The sequence below is a fragment of the Mytilus californianus genome, unplaced genomic scaffold (genome assembly GCF_021869535.1).
Source record: "Mytilus californianus isolate M0D057914Y unplaced genomic scaffold, xbMytCali1.0.p SCAF_11, whole genome shotgun sequence".
NCBI lineage: Eukaryota > Metazoa > Mollusca > Bivalvia > Mytilida > Mytilidae > Mytilus > Mytilus californianus.
The window spans coordinates 54,270,621-54,285,816 of record NW_026262593.1 but is presented as its reverse complement, the minus strand read 5'-3'; the positions used below and the strand labels follow the sequence as shown (position 1 = coordinate 54,285,816).

Sequence of the window (15,196 nt, the reverse complement as noted above, 5' to 3'; positions counted from 1 at the left end):
TCCCCTTAAATGGCCGCGTTGAAAAATTGATTTCAAAAACATAAATATTTGGTTTTGTTTAAACATTTTGGGATAACACAATGAAAAACCTATTTTTCTTTATACAAATAAGCAGTCTTACACATAAATTGCAAATTTGTCTCAAAATTTAAAGATTTAGGCAAAGAACTAGACCGATTGTGTACTGCTGTTGTACAATCCAAGATGGCAGTATACAGTGAATCTACCTTAATGTCAAGATAATAATTTGGCAAAATAAAACTACCACTAGACCATAATCAAAGCCTTAAAGGCTGTAAAAGCAATTGCTGCCATGTTAATGTTTTGGGGACTTTTATTTTTCATCCACATATATATAAGAATTAAACCTGACAGGAGTGTTGTCTAGTGAGAAGTAAGAAGGTTTTAACTTTATATCAATAAAAGACTTTAGCAGAAAGTTATTTGTTTTATATTTCACAAGGAGACAACACGTTTACCAGACTAAAGTTGGGGTCAAATTTACATGTGCTGAAACATATAACTCAAAAAGAAATTATCCCCTGGTAGTGTTTGTAACTGGGCAATAATTTCCTTTATTGATTTAATTTTAACAATTATCATAATTAATTTAAATTTAACCATTCAATTAAAACATTTCAACTTTCCAGACACAAATGTTGAAAAATGGGAAAGAAATAAAATATCTTTAATACAAGACATAAACATGTAAAAAATAAATATACATTTCAGCTTACTAAAAATATTTTCATAATGTTACTTTGTCTTCATTTCTTACAACTAAGTCCCAAACATTATTGCTCAGTTGATATGTGTCATCCTCATGCGGTACGATATAACTATAATTCTCAAGAATCCCGAAAAGGGGGGTCATCACAGACAAACACGACATTAAATCGTCATTATACGAACAAAAACAAACAGTTCTTCGTTGCTTTGATATTTATCAATTTTCAGGAAACATTGCGAAAAATTATCTTCAATATTTCGAAAAACATGTGAAATAAAATTGCAAACACGGTGGACCGTCTAGTGTCAACACACGTAGTAGACTCGTCCACTGGAAAGACGAGGATAATGGTTTCATCATTTGTCATGCATACCCAGTTTTGTTTATGATATCCAACAGGACGTACTTTTTTTCAATCTATGAATCTATGAAACTAGAAAATTCCAAATTGTAAATATCTCTTCATCTGGACTTGGCATCTACCACGTTTTGACGGGTCAATTTCATTAGTAAGGTGATCGATAAATCTTACGGAGTTTTGACAAAAAAGGAAAACGAACTTATTGTTATGTGTTTTTAATAAGGGTTTAGTTCCGCTAAATTATTTGCGCAAACAAATCAACAAAATAGGTCAGTTAAGTTTGTCTATTTTTAGATTACAGGTAATCATTTGACACTACGTATAACCTGTGTAGTGATTTTGATTTTACGATAAATTTATAAATGAACGATAATTTTATGAATGAACAAGAGCACCTGACCTCTTTCTTAGAGAAACACCAATTAAACATATAAAACCGTATTTAATAAGAGATAATTCAGTAAAATTTTCAATACTAAATCAACAACTGAAATGATTCCATATTTTGTTGAAACATCGTACAAAAAGAGAACGGAATCGCAGGTATAAAAATGCACTTTTTTTCACTCAGACTTCTATGTTTTTTGTTAGTCAAACGGTTGTCCCCCTAAAAACAAAAATACATCTACAAGAACATGTGCTGAAACCTCTTAAATCCACTAACGTTTTTCAAGAGTTTCAAGCTATGTATTGCATTAGAAAACATACATAGTTGTTTAAGAATGACAGACCAGGAGCCTGTTTAACAAAATACTATGGCTTGATCTGGGCGGAGTCTCTGATTTGCGTCACAAAGATGGCCATACGCGATGGCATTAAAGCAATTGCTTTAAAAATAGATTTTTTTAGTATTTACCGCTGACACGAAGAGTAGCCCTATCTGTATCCATATGGAACATGTCAGATCCAGTACACTCGTAAGTACCACCATCTTCTGGTCGGACATTGGGAATGACCAACACACCATTCTGGTCAATAGCTTTGTTTGGCATCAAACCATTGACCTTTGACCAGGACAGGATGTAGTTGCTCTGTTCAAACAAATATAAAAATCTTGCTAAATACAATAAAGTTGTCTCAGCACGATTTCTGTGAAAAAAATGTATATACCAGTGGACAATTTTACAAACAATGACAGCTAGAATTAGACATAAAACATGAAACTTATGAGGATGATACATAAATGACATATGATACACAGTAACTTTTCATATAATATTTGTTTCATTAGTGAATGAATTTTATTTCTCATTAACTACAAATTACATAGTTACAGAGAATATATATATATAAACAAATATTACATTAAATATTAAAGCAAATGTGAACAATACAGACATAAAGCCGTTAGTTTTCTCATTGGAATTGTTTTACATTTGTCATTTCGGGGCCTTTAATATAGCTGACTATGCGGTATGGGTTTTACTCATTGTTGAAGGCAATATGGTGACCTATAGTAGTTAATTTCTGTGTCATTTGGTCTCTTGTGGAGAGTTGTCTCATTGGCAATCATACCACATCTTCTTATTTTTATATATAAAGTATTGAAGTACAGACTAACCATGAGGAGGAGTCACCCTCACATTTATAATTTTTATAAATCTACATAGTTTTTCAAGAACAATATGGTTTCTCGAGCTCATTAATTATTGAAATTTATATATATTTGGACAATGTACAATAATGTGGTAACAACCTCTTTCTGTCTTGATCAAGAGCATTACATGACATGACATAATGATATTCATCACCGATATCTCTTGATTCACAAAGATGGCACATCTTATCATTTAGTAACCTATGATAATGTTTATCTATTTTGTATTGTAATCCAACTTATTTACATGAACAATTAATTTTCCTAATTTTCGCCGAAAAAAAGATAACGGCAATTGAAATTATTTTTGATCTTCTCTTTTATATGAATACACCAGCATTGTTATTAAATTTAAAATATATATATTGCCACAAATTAGGATAGAAAAAGGTAAAAGCAAAAAAAGTATCCATGAAAATAAGTTGGTAGAAAGTATTTTTTCATATGAACGTAAATTGTCTGCACTTATTCTTAATCAAATTTCTGTAGACATTGTCATTGGTGGGCTGCCAAATGTGTGTTGGTGGAAATAGAAAAGTCCATATCAACTATTGTATTTTAAAACAGAAATAAATGTAATTGCTCTTCAGCTGCTCAATAGCAAAATGTCCAAACCAAATTGAATTTCTAAATATGTGTCCTCATTGACATAACATGTATTTTTTCTCTCTGCTAGATTGTCTAAGCGAATAAAGTATTATGAAATTTTCAGATTTTCTTAACATTTTTTTCTGAAATAACATTTGCAATAATTGGATTGAATGTAATTTTTAAATACAATAAATCTTATGTTTTTTTTTTAAACAATTCACTAATCAGTACTCAAAAAATGCTACAAACCACATTACCAACCAACCAAGAATAAATTTTAAAATAATTGTATATAGCCATGATAAAAATATCTCTAGATTCTAATGAGGGTCAATCCAAACACTAACAATTATTGTCAAGGTTCCAAAAATATTTGTTTTTCATCCAACTAAGAGCAATAATTTGTTGAGTTGGACGTTAAACACCCCAACGAAATAAGTTTTTTCAATTGCTTCTTAGCTCACAATTTGCCTACTTAGATTCAAAAAGAATTTCATAATTTCATGGTTACTAAAGCAAAATGGAAACAATATTATGTAATTTGGATAATATCTATTGTTGACGAATGCGCTCTTAAACCAATCAGAATGCATGAATTTTTATTAATTGCAATTTTTTTTTACCAGAGTACTTTGAAATGAATTTATTAATCTAGGAATAATTCTATCATGGCATAACAATTTCCCAAGTATAGTTAAACTCATGCTTAGATTCAATAACCAGTATTCTGGCTGTGTCCCTTTTACCTAGCTAGGCAAGATGTTTTATCAGCAGAAATAACAATAAACACCACCACCAATTACCATACCATAAATCAGAATTATAAAACATGCTTAATCAGCATTCATTCGAAAACTTGTTTTTTTGTAAGGGCTATTCCATTAAAATGTATGTGGGAGGGTTGGAAAGGAAGTTTAATTATTGAATGTGGGTCATGGGTCTTTTTTCAGTATGCGTCTATTACCATTATGCAAAATTATCTAAAAAATGGTTCTTGGTTGTAGGGATATTTTGAAATTCCCTTCCTACCCTCCCACATACATTTTAATGGAATAGCCCTAAACATCTTTATATCTAAATGAGTGTTTGGGTTTATCTTTAATATCTGATGATTGATTGATTGCTGGTGTTTAACACCACTTTTAGCATTATTGGATATGTCATGGAGGTCAGTTTTTATTGGCGGGGGAAATTGGATAGAACTGCAACCTTTGGCAGAAAACTGCCTATCCTAGTCAATCAACATTGGAGTTGATCGTATCTGCCATGTGTGGGGTCTAACTCACAAACTCTGTATTGACAGGCTAGTGATATAGTAAATGAACTTCTTAGACCACTCGGTCTCAAAGGCCCCTTTTACTTTAATTTATGCAATGAGCCCATCAACAAAAGGCTAAAATATGGAATACCCCTAACATTGCTTAAATCAAAGAAAATTATTTGTACAGGGGTAAGAATCAGGAAGAAAAATCAGGCTTTTTGTGTATTTTTATCCTGTTTCTAGCCTTATTCCCTTTAAACTGAGTAGCAGTGCTTGACTTAACCTATTGAGTATATAACCAACAACAACCCCCCCTTTTATCCTTAAGGTAAATCCTGAAGCTCAGTTTGTAGAGCAGGGTCCCATGTTCCAACATGTCTGGCATAAGGTATTTTGGAAGGAAAATCATGTTGTAAAGTTTCAAACTGACAAACCCAGTGGTTAAAAGAGATTAAGAGAGTTTTGCTAGAGTTTGAAAATCATGCTCTACTGTTACAACTGAAATGCTCAAAATTAAAAAGTTTGGTGTGACTTTGGACATGAAGTGGCTGATGAAGGCTAGCTAATCCACAAACCTGAATCTCTAAGCTTTATACATAAAATTCTATGGAAAAGGTCTGAGCATGTTTCCAACAAGGCTTTATCAGGTTGGTGACTGTATATCTGAACTATATAGTCAATATGATTTGACTACCGGTATGCCAATACCACTGTTGCAGTAAATCATGAAATATTCTACCTATTCCAAGTAAACTCTTTAAACTTAAGAAATTGTAGCTATCTGCTTCAAAATGTTGAACAAATTTTTAAATTCAAAGATGTGCATGCAAAGAGCTAAATTAATTCATTCTGTGCAACAGGATTTGTAAAGTAAAAGATTTTTATCAAAAGATGATTTGAATATTGTAAATTCAGAAATTTGTGCAATGCTTTTATTATTGAAAATGGTATAATTTTGCAAAAATTTAAACTTTTTTTGCATTATTTGAATGCAGCAATTCCTGAAATAGTTAAACATTGTAATTTAATCCCACAATTGCAATAATTAATACATGTACATGCAAAAATTTCTGAATTTACAGTAAGATTTCTATAGAAAATTCTAAATTGAACCAGAAAGAGGGGGGAAATTCTACAACAATAAGTATGGACTAAATTTTTTACCCCAATCTGCAAATTTCAAAAGAAAAAACAAACAAATTACAAAGCTGCAATGTTCAATAATGGTTTGTTAGTATATTTCTCCAATGTTTACCTGTAGACGTCGACCCTATACAATTCAAATGCAGTGATTACATGTACCTCTACCTATGTATATAAGTTACCTCTCTACGGCGTATCTAAATTGGAATTTGTCATAGCAAAACATGAACAAAAGCAGAACACAAATAATTAAGACTTAGAATATGACGCTGCTTACAGACATCATCTTTCTATAAAGTAGAAAGTTTTCTGGAGGGGTTTATTTAAGTGGTTTTCATGAGGTTAAATCATGAAAATAATTCACTGGCATAAATTATGTTTTTACAGAAAATACAAAAAAAAAATAAAAACGTAAAAGTAAAACCTTTGAGAACAATAGGTTTGACCTTTGAACTCTCGAAATTAAAATAAAATATATCATATATATTGAATTGAAGAAGGGATAACAACTGGATGAAGAAATACATTTTTCAAAATTCATTGTCACCAATTATTGATTTATTATATATGATTTATATCAATTATTTAATATCCCAAGTTTGTGTTAACATGTTATTAATTCAATAAGTGAAAAAGATGCAATTATAATGAACTGTTGACACAAGTAGTAGTTCTTAAATACCTAAATGATTATTGGAAGTCTAATAAAATCCTAAAAACTAAATATTTAGATGTAAAATAAATCTTTGACGTTTCCCAATAGATTAAATATCAGCAAGAATGCACGTGATGTCGTACTAGGCATATCCTACTCCGTTTTTTTTTTACATTTTTAGTTTATAAAAAATAGATAAAAAAAAAAAGTAAATAAAATACTTTTTTTTTCCTTTTTTCCTTTTTTTCCAGGATTTTGGAGATATGAAAATGGGTGCGTATTGTACACAACTGTGTACTATACACGACTGAATACAGTAATAATTCAGAGTATGCGAAAACAGAAAGAAGATGTCCAACAGATCCAAAAAGCACTCACACTTTACAATTCATCACTGTAAGGTTGCTGACCAAATACAAAGTCATTTTAAAGAATAGATTTTGAAAGAAGTGTAACAGAAATAATTGTTGAATGAAGAGACGGACAGACAAGTTGAATATAACATAGGGGTACAATTTGTAAATTCATCACAATATAATTCCAGAATCAGTGAAGATCATTAAACTGATGTAGATGTAAAAGGTAAGTTATTCAATTATTAAACGAAAATATCAGCAATTTTAGGCTAAAAAGAAACTTTATAGAGTCCATTTTGTTCGTTTAAAGGGAAAGTTGAAATGGCAAAAATTCAAATGAAAATTTTAAATCCTGACCAATTGGATAAAACCTACTGATGCCTTTAAAGTTATAAATTTTAATCATTATGGTGATTTCACAATAGACTTACCTGCATTTCTCCTTGAGCAACACAAACAAATCTAACTGATTGTCCCTCATCAACTGTTCGTTCCTTTGGTGGCTCAATGTACACCCTAATAGGCTGTTGTCTACCTGTTGTTGAATTAAATATTTTTTAGCATAAACTTCAAACTATTTTTCAATTAATAATAGCTGCTGAATCATATGATTTTTGCAGATTTATTCACACCCAAAGGTGTTAAAAATTCAGAATTTGACAGTTTTTTCAACTGATTTTTTAGAGTGAAAACTCAGAACCCCAAAAAGCTACCATTGTCGACTAAGCGAATAATTACTTCCTTTTAACCTAAAGCTTTTATACAGATCAATCTAAAAGTGCTAGAAAGGGGAGATAATTCGTAATACTTACCTAACACAATCAAGTTGACATACTGTCTGCTGCTTCCGTGAACATTAGTTGCTGTACAAACGTATCTGCCTGCGTCTGTTTCTTGTACATCTCTGATCGTAAGTGAGTATCGTGGACCAACTTGGGCTCTATTTGGTAGACCTTGGCCATCTATTCTGCTCCATATGACATTGAAAGGCCCTGGACCTTGCACGTTACATTGGAAGACTATAGTCTGACCGACTGTGTCCTCTAGCTCAGTTGGATTGACTGTTACAACAGGTTTCAGGACCTCTGAAGACAAATTTTCGTTTGAATCAAGTGATTATTTTTCAAGTTAATATCAAATAAATTCATTCTGATCCGGTGTCCCCCCATAGCTTATAAGGATTTGAAAATGCTCCATTCTACTTTCTGTTTAAACAACCTTTCAGGATCCTCAGGTTTTGTCGTAATAATACATACCTTCAAAAATTTATAAGCCAACATTTCATTGGTTGATATAAATGTTATCAGAACCTTTTAAACGAAGTGTTGACAGGATATGTATTTTAAACAAGATTGAAATTTTTTTTTTTTTATATTTCTCTCTAAAATTTCTAAATTGTTGTCTGTATACTGTTAACCCACTTATTTTTCTTTGATACTATTTTTTGCGCTTATTCCTTTTCAGTCAAATTCACTGCAATTTATTTTCAAAATTGTCCCCATGTATTTACATATTAGAGAAGGTCAAAGTTTCACATGATTATAACTATTTATATCTGTATCATTTTTCTACTCGCGAAAGTCACAAATATAAGTTGGTTTCAAATTTCAGCCTGAATCAGATTTGTCAATCATCTAAATCTCCCATTATCTCAGTAAATAATTGTGCATCATGGACCAACCTGAGACCTATTGGGTAGACAACAAGTATCTTTCCTCCTACATTATGCTTACCCATCCAAAGCACCTGAGATCATCCCTGGTTTTTGGTGGGGTAAATGTTACTCAGTCTTTAGTTTTCTATGTTGTGTTGTGTATACTGTTTTTTTTAGTCTTTGGTCTTTTTTTTTCCATGGCATTGTCAGTTTGTCATTGATTTATGAGTTTGAATATCCCTTTGGTATCTTTTGTCTTCTGCCTTTTTTTCTACAGATGACATTGAAAGGCCCTTGACCTTGTACTTTACAATGGAAAACTAAATTCCTATGAACTTTTTCCTCTAACTCATGCAAATCTAATTGTCAAATTAACTCATGAAAATTCAAAGCTTGACATTCTATAGACATCTGTCTATTGAGCAAGACTGTATATTGCACTATAGATATCTTTTGGTTATTTTTGTCAGCTAGTTGCTGTCTCATTGACATATTACCCCACATCTCCCTTTATTCTTAGCATAGCCTCTTTCTGGATCACTCCTAAATCAAGTCACATGACAATTAACTTACCATCTCTTTGGCATCTTCCTCCTACTTCTGTAGGGTTACCAGTGTAGCCTCTGTCTGTATCACACCTAATAAGAAGATCATTATCATGTTCAAAATAAGACTAGAGTTTTTTGTCCATTTTGATGGAGAGTCAGTTTAAAAAAACTCTCCATAAGAAAACTGCTCCTTCAAAGATCCTCAAGGCAAATTTGAAAACAAATATCAAATCCACAGTTTATCATTTTTATGTTTTATCAAATTTATTTCATTGGAATTAAACAAAATATGAAAATTTACTGAGAATTCCTTTATAAAAATTTAATTGCCCACTTATATGGCTAAATTTTTTTCCGAATTTAATCAAACAGAAAATAATCTGTAATGGTAAAAGCATATTATTTTTCAATGAAGGTATGTTGGTTGAAGGGAGATTTTGATAGTCCCTGCTCTTTGGTCGAGTTGTTGTCTCTTTGACATATTCCCCATTTCCATTCTCAATTTTATCTTTTCTACAACCCCATCACCACAGCCCAACCTCCTTAATGGAAATCACGGTCTCCCCCAGGAGGTTTGATAAGAAAGGAATATATCTCAATTCTAAGCAATAAAACTTAGTTAACCAACAATACCTTTCACACTTTCTACCAATATATCCTGGTGGACATCTATCACATGTGACTAGGCCATCTGATTCAAGGTAACAACTTCGGGAAAATCTGTAATCCACAAATTTTCAATTTTACTATGTTCTTACTTTTTGTTATTTCCTAAAGTCTATATGAGTTCTGTAAATTCAGAAGTTTTTGCATGAAATACTGTAAATTCAGAAATTATTGTGTGCATTTATTATTGCGATTTTTAAATAATGGACAAAAATGCGAGATTAATTATTGCGATTTCTGGAAAATGTTTATACAGATATATGTATCAGATATCAGAATGCGAGTTCTTATTATTGCGATACTCAACCAGTCGCATTATTCGCATTAATAAAAACCTCGCAATAATTTCTGAATTTACAGTACACAAATATTCAATTTTACTATGTTCTTAATTTTTATTTCTTAAAGTCTATATAAGTTCTGTAAATTCAGAAATTTTTGCATGTAATACACAAATTTCCTATTTTACCATGTTTTTTGTTTATGCTATTTCTTAGTCTATTGAAGTTCTGAAAATTTGAAATTTTTGCATGCATTTATTTTTGCTTTTGTTGAAGCATGGACACAATTGTGAGATTAATTTATGCAATTTCAAGAAATGCTGTGTACCAATAATGCCACTATGATTTTAAATGCAATGATGTTTTTTTTTTATTTCAAACCTATTCTGTTGCAATTTTTGCAATTATTCAAAAATATATTAGAATTTACAGTAGCTGAAATATAATATTATGACTTTTTTGATAAGCACTCATCAGTATTTTTTATATAATTGATTATATTTCAAAGAATTGAATTCAAGCATCTACAGATATCTAAATCATTATTTATTTCATTTAAAATCAATTTTCAAATGCACATGGTTTTACACAACTTACACATTGTACAAATATGTGCTTTGAAATACATTTATATTACTTATATAAATTCTCATACTTACTGGTTAGAGGGTACAGTGAGTGGACAAGGGCAAGGTCTACAATCATTAGGGGTACCAGTTGTGGAATCACCATAGTAACCAGTAGCACATCTTTCACACCTCTCACCTTCTGTGTTATCTTGACAGTTCTGTAATACAAGAGTTCACTGTAAATCTATGAGGGTCTGGAAGGGGGTCTTCATTTCTGTATTCTTTTTTTTTATTTTATTTTTCACTCATCTTATTTTTTTTACCCATTAATCTCTAATTTTCTTATATTTCAGCATCCCCCTAATCCTCCATTCTTTATTTTTTTTGCCTATTTTTCTCTTTTCTTTATTGTTTGCCCTTTATTCTCTAGTTTGTAAATCCAACCCAGACTCTCAACTATTGTATGTCAAGAAACAAGAAAATAATTTGTTTCAGTCAGAGGGGTTTACCATATTTCAATTTAAAATTTAGAAATATAAATGAAACAATTTTGAAACTTCTTCAGTAACTGTATTATGAAAATGGGGGGAAAGCAGGTCGAAGCTTACAAATGTGTACCCATATTATATCAACATGCTGTTTTAAAAAATCTATGTTTTACTATGGGCAGTCCAAAAAAATTCTCAAATATAAAACAAACAAGAATATAGGACACCATGCTCCGCTCACACTATCAAATTTCAATGTTCAGTGAATCACAATGACTTCTTACCAAGCAGACTCCAGTGGCTGGGTCACATGCTGAAGCATGCCCATTACAACTACATCTGATGCAACGGTTGCTGGTATCCTTCAGATAACCAACAGCACACTCTTCACATGATAGTCCCCTGTATCCTTCTGGGCATCGACAGCTCTCAACCATTGGAGCGCGACCAAGGTTCGTTACTTCAGCTACAGCTGTATCCATACGAAGGTCACGTAAGGATGTGTATGAGGTAATGCTGTGGTATGTAGCTCTGATGAGAATGGCCTCGATGTCTGACAATATCCTTAGGAATGCTTCCCTGGTTGGTGTTGATCCATCGCTCAATTGGAAAGTTGACTGAAATTCAAAATATAACAGTTAGTTAAAAGATAGTTTTGTATTTCATATTTTTTCACATCTTTAATCATGAAAGACAATTACCTCTCTATTGTTAGATAAAAGTTATTTTCGTTAAGGACAGGTACTTTCATATAGCTTGTATAGTAACATTTAATATCAGAGAAATTTTTTGAACTTAATTTCGATGATACTTGAAATTATTACATATAATTTACTAATATTAATCCACTTAAATAATTTTTAACTTTATATAAAATTTAATATATGGCTTTTAATGACATCTCAGTTTACACCTATTTTCAATAATATATTTACTAGTGAACATATATATATAAATATAAGGTTCATTCTTTCAAGGGAGACAACTCTTGAATTCAAGACATGGGGGACAACCCTTGTATTATACATTTTATGTGGAAAATCTTGTCAGATCCCATTTTTTTTAAAAACAGAACAACAATATTTACAGCATTATTCAACATATATTGTTAATTGTTTAACCTCTAATGGCAAATATTTCATTGTTTTGCTTATAAAATTTATTCTTACCTCTCTGAGTAAAATCTCATATAAGTTAGCATCATACATCTTGACGGCAGGATTGAATAGATGGTACATTCTTTCTCTCTGTCCACTTGTCTGTAAAGAAAATTCAAGCAAATTATATATAGAATTTATGTTAATTGTTTTTAATATGAAAGTTTATTTTGAAAGAGGTCAGAAATAGACACATGTATTCTGGGTGTTAAATCTCCCTTTCATTTAACAATTTTCTATCCCTTATGTCATACAGCAGTTTCCTGGTTAATTTCATTTCATTTTCATTCATTGGAAAAAGAACGATCAGATTCAGCAATTATGTTCATATAGTTTACTGCAGATATCATTACTTTATTAATTGTAAATACAATGTGTAGAAATTGCTTACAATAATTTTTAGGAATTACTCAAGATACCATTTACAAAATTATTTTCTATGGAGAGCTAAGAAATTTGTATAATACTCACAATTATTTCTATATCAACGTCCCTAAAGGTGCCTCCTGCATCCTGAGCAACATGGGTCTCCAATGTAAATCGCAGGTAACCACCATAAGATTCAACCTAAAAATTATAAATAAAAAATAAAGTTTTATAGAAGTAGATGATTGGCTTGATTGCCAATAAGACTACTATCTATGACTTGATTGCCAATAAGTCTACTATCTATGGCTTGATTGCCAATAAGACTACTAGCTATGGCTTGATTGCCAATAAGACTACTAGCTATGGCTTGATTGCCAATAAGACTACTATCTATGGCTTGATTGCCAATAAGACTACTATCTATGGCTTGATGCCAATAAGACTACTATCTATGGCTTGATTGCCAATAAGACTACTAGCTATGGCTTGATTGCCAATAAGACTACTAGCTATGGCTTGATTGCCAATAAGACTACTAGCTATCGCTTGATTGCCAATAAGACTACTATCTATGGCTTGATTGCCAATAAGACTACTATCTATGGCTTGATTGCCAATAAGACTACCATCTATGGCTTGATTGCCAATAAGACTACCATCTATGGCTTGAATGCCAATAAGACTAAAGACTACTATCTATGGCTTGATTGCCAATAAGACTACTTCTACCAGAGTTTAAATTATGTGGATGTTAGAAACTAATTCCTGTCCTTAATCATGACAGTTCTAGAAAGGAGGAAAAATGAAGGAAAGACACATGTTTTTAAATAAATTTGTTATTTGCAATAGATATAAGATGTGGTATGAGTGCCAATAAAACAACTCTCCATCCAAGTCACAATTTGTAAAAGTAAACCATTATAGTTCAAAGTACGGCCTTCAACACAGAGCCTTGGATCACACCGAACAGCAAGCTATAAAGGGCCCCAAAAATGACTAGTGTAAAACCATTCAAACAGGAAAACCAACAGTCTAATCTATATAAAAAACGAGAAACGAGAAACACTTATGAACCACATCAACAAACGACAACCACAGAACATCAGGTTCCTGACTTAGGACAGGTGCAAACAAATGCAGCAGGTTTAAACAAGTACAGATTATAGGAAAATTCTGTGTTTTCTTTTTTTATAACATGTGAAATATCAGACCACCTCTGAATCATTGATTTATCATTTCCTATAATGAACAAATAATATAAACATTAAAAATTTTGTGAAGGGGTTATTTTGGCTTATTGCACAATATCATAATATGCCCATGGTATACCTGATGATGTTGTGCAATAATCATGATTTACCTTATGATGTTGTGCAATAATCATGATTTACCTTGTGATGTTGAGCAATAATCATGATTTACCTTATAATGTTGTGTAATAAACATGATTTACCTAATGATGTTTTGCAATAATCATGATTTACCTTATGATGTTGTGTAATAAACATGATTTACCTTATGATGTTGTGTAATAAACATGATTTACCTAATGATGTTGTACAATAAACATGATTTACCTTATGATGTTGTGCAATAAACATGATTTACCTAATAATGTTGTGCAATTAACATGATTTACCTAATGATGTTGTGCAATTACCATGATTTACCTTAACATGTTGCACAATTATTTACCTTGTTTCCTCTAAACTTGGGAGGTAGGCTGAAGTAAAGACTTTCTCGTTCTCTCTGGACATCATTTAATCTAGGGAATTTGACTTCCCGTCTGGTGACATCTAGTTCAAAACCATCAGTAATTGTATTACTTAATCTTCTGTTTGTCAGGGCGAAATTATGGCTTCCATCTGAGCCTAACTGTGGTCTAAGCTAAAATATAACAATACATGCAATTAAAAAGATATTTTTCAGGGGTTCTATACATTAAACAAAATTATACTGTAAACTGACTGGTAGTTGCAAGAGTTTTATTTTTTGCAATTAGAAAAATAATTCGAAAATTAATTATTGCGAAAATGTCAAATTTGGATATTTCTAAAACAAAAAACATCAACAATGTTATAAAATCTTGAAAAAAAACTGTTTCAAAGTCAGCTTTTAAGGGCTAACACGAAAAATATAAAATAAGTCAGTTACAGTTAGCTATATCAAGATGAAAATTACTTAGGATGTTCGCTATTCTTTGACTTTTTGTCAGATATTTTCGGAATCCTCTGGTTTTATCCATGAAGTGCCATTGACTTTTTGTCAGATATTTGGAATCCTCTAGTTTTATCCATGTAGTGCCAATACAAATTTTGCCCACTAACCCCTACTTTTCTTTTCATAGTTTTATTACATATAGTTTAAAAGAAAATTTTAGAAAATCTCATAAAATCCGTGTTTTTTTTCATAGTTTTTGAAAGAAGAAAAGTGCCAATGATAAATGTTTGAAAAATCTAGAGAGACTCACTTCCCACCAAATTTTTAATTGATTATATCTCAAAAACAAGGTCACCGACCTTCCATTTTTTTCTGCTTTTTAAATTCCCTTATTAATATACTATCAATTAATAACAGTCTTTTAAAAAGCTTGTTATTTTTGAAACAGAGGAGCGAACATCTTAAAAGTTACAAAATGAACACACATCTAACTACCTTTGATTAAACCTTACAATGATGAACATAGAGATGATAATTCCAACTTTTTTCATTAAATAGTAATTATCAATATCTTCTTCAGTTTGTACATCTAAGTGTTTACATAAATAAA

At 31.2% G+C, this 15,196-nt stretch overlaps 1 protein-coding gene across 1 annotated transcript in view; it reads right to left on the bottom strand.

The window, feature by feature from the left end:
• LOC127720330 (basement membrane-specific heparan sulfate proteoglycan core protein-like) overlaps nt 1-15,196 on the bottom strand; it is a 202,921-nt gene that overhangs the window by 63,881 nt on the left and 123,844 nt on the right. The window contains exons 48-57 of the mRNA XM_052226900.1: nt 14,122-14,313; nt 12,529-12,624; nt 12,070-12,159; nt 11,185-11,517; nt 10,503-10,630; nt 9,530-9,616; nt 8,922-8,986; nt 7,507-7,779; nt 7,126-7,229; nt 1,948-2,122 (exon numbers count right to left, since the gene is read on the bottom strand). Of these exons, the coding sequence (XP_052082860.1) occupies nt 1,948-2,122; nt 7,126-7,229; nt 7,507-7,779; nt 8,922-8,986; nt 9,530-9,616; nt 10,503-10,630; nt 11,185-11,517; nt 12,070-12,159; nt 12,529-12,624; nt 14,122-14,313 (1,543 nt within the window). The remainder of the gene's footprint in view (nt 1-1,947; nt 2,123-7,125; nt 7,230-7,506; nt 7,780-8,921; nt 8,987-9,529; nt 9,617-10,502; nt 10,631-11,184; nt 11,518-12,069; nt 12,160-12,528; nt 12,625-14,121; nt 14,314-15,196) is intronic.